At 47.8% G+C, this 6,000-nt stretch overlaps 1 protein-coding gene across 1 annotated transcript in view; it reads left to right on the forward strand.

Moving 5' to 3' along the window:
- The window catches only part of CDH13 (cadherin 13), a 2,842,668-nt gene extending 2,836,965 nt beyond the window's left edge, over positions 1-5,703 (forward strand). The window contains exon 14 of the mRNA XM_069638658.1: positions 5,072-5,703. Within this exon, the coding sequence (XP_069494759.1) occupies positions 5,072-5,079 (8 nt within the window). The 3' untranslated portion in view covers positions 5,080-5,703. The remainder of the gene's footprint in view (positions 1-5,071) is intronic.
- The last annotated feature ends 297 nt before the right edge of the window (positions 5,704-6,000 follow it).

The following is a 6,000-nucleotide window of genomic DNA, read 5'->3' on the forward strand; positions in this document are numbered from 1 at the left end:
CCAACCTGGATGTCTCCACACCGTCTTCCGCCATTGGAAGCCCGTGTGGGGGCTCACCAGGCCCTTCCGCCACAGCTGTTGTGGCAGACGCAGCACCAGCCCGCTCGGTCCCGGATGATGGTAATACCTGGGAGGGTGGCTGGGCTTTGCGTCGCCGCCCAGTGGAGGCATCCCCGCCGCTTGGCTCCACAGCGCCGTCTCCACCCTCTTCTTCACTTGACGCTGCGTAGAGGGAGACATAAAACACATGCATCAGGGTAGAGTACAAAATACCCTAGACAGGAAACAATAACACATGAGTGGCACTGTCAAATGTCACTTCCGTCCTGTCATTCCACAACACATGGGTGAATGCACACAACACACATGCAGAAACAGTCCTGGCGCCTGCAATCAACATCAACATCCATGTAGAAGGGCCCCTGTAAACCAAGATGTTGCCTTCAAAGTCACATGCAGCCATGGCGTTTCAAAGTCACACACACACTTCTCTGGCACACACACACACACATGTGCACCATACATGTACATGACATCAGCACCCATTCCTCACCCCCCCTTCATGTCCAGGAACAGAGACAGCCATGCTTTCATGTGTGCATTCCACATAGAGCTCCCCATGTTGCATTAAAACACATGCACCAACCATGTGGCTCACACATAACTGGTCTCACATGCATGACCATGATGTCCCTGCACACACACATCCATACATGGCCTATGTCACACATACAGGCAAGCATCAGACTACCAGCACACTGCAACATGCCATGTCTCACACAGCAATGCTTGGCCACTTACCGCTCAACTCCGGACGGGTCTGCCTCCGAAGGATCTGGGCGTGGAGCGCTGGGCCTACGTGTTCCAGGACCCTCATCTGGATGTTACTCATGCGTGCCCGGACCCCCTCCGCGAGGCGCCGAGCCTTGTGGAGGGTCCTGGACCTGAAGTCCTCCCAGCGCTTCTTGACATGCTTGATGTCGCGGGTTGCCACCCCCTCCCCGTTGATGGCAACCACTACGTCATCCCAGATCCTCTCCCGTCCTTCCTTGTTGGCGCGTGATGTTCCGAAGAGGGCATCATAATGCCCCAGGACATGCTCCACCAGGACACCAACTTCGGTGGCAGTGAAGCTGGTGGCCCTCTGCCTCTCTGGCTGGGGGTTGCCAGTGGTGCCAGATGGAGATGTGCCCGACATGGCAACCCCAGAGGCAGGAGTGGATGGGCAACTGGGTCCTGGAGCTGGGCTGTGGAGCGATGGTATCCCAGTCGGGAGTCTTCTGTTCCAGCAGGGGTGGACACAGCAACTGGACCCCTGCAGTTTGCTGATGTGCAGGCACCAAATAGCAGGGCACGTGGGCAGCAGACAGTCAGGCAGCAGCAGATGGCAGGTGGGAGCGTGCTCGGGGCTCTGGGGGGGCAGGAAAATGGCCTTCAGGGCAGGAGCGTGGTCTTCCGTGTGTGTATGCGTGGCCAGCTTGATACGGAGTGATTTGGCATGTGAAAAAATTGCACGTCAGCGTGTAATTCGAGGAAAGGCCCTTAGCGTGTAAGCGGGTCAGCACACGTACGCGATTTCATTGGACCAAAGGCCCTTAGCGCGTCTGTGATGTATCGCGCACAGGCGTTGCCCTTTCGCGTGTGCAACTTCCCACGCACCCCAGTAATACACGTACCCCGCTCGCACAGGGCCCTTTCGCGTGTGAAACTTCCCTTGAACCCCGTAATACACATACCCTGCTGTAATCGCGTGTGAGACTTCCTGCGAACCCCAGTTATACACGTACCCCGCTCGCACAGGGCCCTTTCGCGTGTGAAACTTCCCTTGAACCCTGTAATACACGTACCCTGCTGTAATCACGAGTGAGACTTCCCGCAAACCCCAGTTATACACGTACCCCACTTGCACAGGGCCCTTTCGCGTGTGAAACTTCCCTTGAACCCCGTAATACACGTACCCTGCTGTAATCGCGTGTGAGACTTCCCGCGAACCCCAGTTATACACGTACCCTGCTCGCACAGGGCCCTTTTGTGTGTAAACTTCCCTTGAACCCTGTAATACACGTACCCTGCTCCAATCGCGTGTGAAACTTCCCGCAAACCCCAGTTATACACGTACCCCACTCGCACAGGCCCTTTCGCATATGAAACTTCACGCAAACCCCAGTTATACACGTTCCCCGCTTGGCGTTTGCTGTTTGGCAGCCCTGTAAACTGGTCCAGAGTTAGCGCAGCCCTTTGCGCTGGATTGGGGATTTTGATGGCTTTCCCTTGTGCTAGAGGCGTTCTTGGGGCGTAACTGGCACTGCTGCAGTGTCGCTGCGCCACTCTGCACCACAGCTGGTTTTGGAGGCTAGAATACATGAATACGCTGTGCACGGAAATCGATTTTAGCGCAGGCGGCTGGCGCAGACATTCGCACGCGCACACAGTGCGCCAGCCGCGTGCGCCACTTTTGTGCAAAATTCTATGAATTACCCTGTAAGCGTTACTATCATAAATATATATATACATGCACGTTTATCAACCTCAGACATAGGAAAGGCTGAGTCGGCCTTGCTGGAATTTAGTACCGCGATTTGGCATATGAACAAAAATCTCTAACCAGTACCTAACAAACTGATCTATCTTCTGAGCAATCATGGCACTCAGTTATATCAATATGCATTCCAATTTTCGGTATGGCACATCTATATATAACCCACAGAAGGGCGATAATACTAGTTGTACTATAATGGCCGGACAAACTGTGTACTACAGTGAACACAACAAACATAGGATTAATTGATAGGACAAAATGCACTGGCCAACAACAGACTGGCTGCTCGTTTGGCACCTCAGCAGCGCACCATACATAGTATGGGCTATTTTAGTTTTGTAAATCAAATGGGCACTGACTAATTTCAATCATGCAACCATGTCGGGGCCCCCTCTGGGGTGGGGGCCTGGGGCACGTGCCCCTTTTTCCCTCCCAGAAAAATGTCTTTAGAAAAATGTCTCTGGTCAGCACACAGGCCTACCTGCATTCTCTCTGTTGTCCGTTGGTGGAAATAAGACACTGGGCCTCATTGCGGGCCCTGCGGTAACCCTGCCGGTGCTACCAGCGGGTTGCCGCCAGATTCAGAATAAGTTACCAGCACCTGACTTCCCGGCAACACCAGGGCATTACAAACCTGGTAGTCCGGGAAGTCAGGTGCCAGCAAATTGTAAGTCCCCATTCCTATAGAGTCCTTTCGGACTCTATGGGAATGGGGACCACGGAAGCACTGACACCATTGCTAACATGCTGGTGCTTCCATGGCAGTCTGCCTACAATGGCCATTGTGCCCGGCAGGGTCAGACCTGTCCGGCACAGCGGCTCAACCAGACAGACTTGTACTTTGCCGGTGCGGAAACAACAGTGCTGTTAAGCTTACCAACACTGTTTTTTTCGAGACCAGCAAAGTTATAATGAGGCCTATTGGGTGTAGCAGTATTTTCCCACGATATGCGGGCCTTTGAATGGAGCTCACAAGAGAGCCACAAGGGAGCCACCATCTTTGTTCAGCTCTCAAGCAACCCCTCATAATCCATCTTAGAAGAGCGTAATAAATCATTGTAAAAAAAAAAACTGCGGTTTGGTTATTCACATCAACATTTCCTCTATGCATCCCTACTTCCATAAAACTTTAGGGCATCACATCCATTTCCTTTGATATGTGATCGGTCTGCCCTACCCCCTTCCTCTTATGTATGCATCCCTTTTATATTAAAATGTATTACTTTTCTGTGGGCATTTGTCTTGCTTATAGTTATTGGCAGTTTGTTTCCAAAGTATGATGCTTAGGGAGTTGAATATAAAGGGTCTGATTCATGGAATATTTGCCGGTTTATGTGAATTTGCACTGCTGAAAAGGGACTTTGCACTGCCAACACAAACCCTGATTCATGAAACCGTGCAAAGTGTATTTTTGCAGTGCAAAGTCCGGGCAAAGTCAGCGCATATATTTGTTTTCGCAGTTCAAAATGACCTTGTCCGGACTTTGCACGGCAAAAACACACTTTGCACAGTTCCATGAATCAGGGTTCGTGTCGGCGGTGCAAAGTCACTTTTCAGCAGTACAAATTCACTTTGAACCGGGAAAATATTCTATGAATCGGGCCCAAAGTTGCAATTCTTACATGGAGACAAATGCTTATATGCTAACATTAGATGGCATTACAGAACCTTCCTCTAGTGCAAGGGATCAGTAGGGCCACGATGTCCCTAAGGCAGAAAATGCACTCTCAATGCTTTTGCCCTGGGTCTAAGAGCCTAAAGCATTCATAGTACCATTAGGACAACCATTGGTCTAATAAATTGAAAGAATGCCTTCTTTACACTTGGACAATTTTTCCGTAGTGCTAATAAGGTGCAAAATGAATTTACACTGGTGCATGGTTATGTAATCTTGCCCTAATGGACAGATTATAGAAATGTTGCATCAGTGCAAATGTAATGTTGCATATTGCATATAGCAAAAATTACCTGCAGCAAAATAACTATCATTTTTTTGCATCAGGACAGTGTTTGGCCTAGTGAAAATACATCACGTATTAGTAGTAGGTCACACTTTTCCTTGGTGTAAAAATCCATCGAAAAATGATTGTGCAAGAACACTTTTGGGCCTGGTGCTAATACAATACAAAATTGTTCCATTTTACTAATATTGCCCCACGTGCTCTTCTGGATTTTCAAGACGAAATGTTCTGCTACTCAAGGTTGTTCTATAAGGGCCTGATTCACAAAGCTTTTTTTTTCAATGGGGGTTTCCCGTTGAAAAACACTTTTTATTTATGTTAAATCCATTAGACAGCGTTTGGCTATCTCGTGAACAACTCTCTGAAATGTTGAACAGGGCCTGATTTGCAAAAGCAAGTCCCATAAAAATCTGCATTTGTAAATCAGGCCCTTACTGTTTTTATTGCAATGCCACCAAACCACCAATGTTCGCTCCCATCCACGTGGCACTCTCGCCAAGTAGCCTTTTTATGTTTTGTTCAGATAACATTGTTCTGTCTTTAACAACTGCTTCTCTTGTGTTCCACTCAGGTCTGTGAGAGCTCCTGACATTTGAAATCGCCTACCGTGTTGCCACGGCAACAGGAAAACGAGGAACTGGTCAAGTCTGAAGTTCGCAGTTTACAGTTCCTTCACGACTAGGCCGCGATTGCTCCAGACTCACTTTAATTTGCAACCTCACTTAGCCTATCAAACTGTACTCGGATCTCTGACAGCATCTGCCCTTGCATTTCGTTGATTAGTGGAATACTCTTTAAGATGCAATTGTTACCGAATGTTTCAGAACATAGCGTCGAGCGCGACCTTCTGGAAGAGGAATGCAGAATGAATACGATATTTTTTATCTGGTGACATATTACTAATTATGCCATATACAATGTTTTATCTGTCAGTGTGTGCGTGTGCGTGCGTATGTTCCTTTGTATGTATATTGACTATATACATATATTTATGCACACCTACACAAAATGTACATATATTTTACAGAGGAGCTCACTTAAAAGTACACGATGAAGCAGTTAAACTGTTAAGTAATTTTTGTTTTCTGTTCAGTCAAATAAAAAACAAATGATATAGTCATGCAACTGTACCTTTCAAACGAATATATGTAAATTATTTTGAATCCCACTATGCATTACACAAATAAAAGAAAGGAAAATGAATGTGTTTAGTGAAGTAGGATATTATAAAAAAAAGTTTCGTACACACACTCATGTTACCAACACGTTGGATACCAATGGGGTTTGGGAGACACTGATAAAGGTTCCACATCATCTCAACAGGCTTTTGGGCAGTGGCGGCACTCTGGCTACCATGTTCCATGTTTATTGGATACACTGAATGATTGACTTGCCTTTCCACCAATGACAGTACATACAAGCCCTCTGAAGACAATGCCTGCAAAAGCACAGGTCAGCTGAATAGCAGGTTTTTTCAAGCACCACCTGTGTGTGTATACC

Source organism: Ambystoma mexicanum, chromosome 1q (assembly GCF_040938575.1).
Source record: "Ambystoma mexicanum isolate Mex_15411 chromosome 1q, UKY_AmexF1_1, whole genome shotgun sequence".
NCBI classification, from domain to species: Eukaryota; Metazoa; Chordata; class Amphibia; order Caudata; family Ambystomatidae; genus Ambystoma; species Ambystoma mexicanum.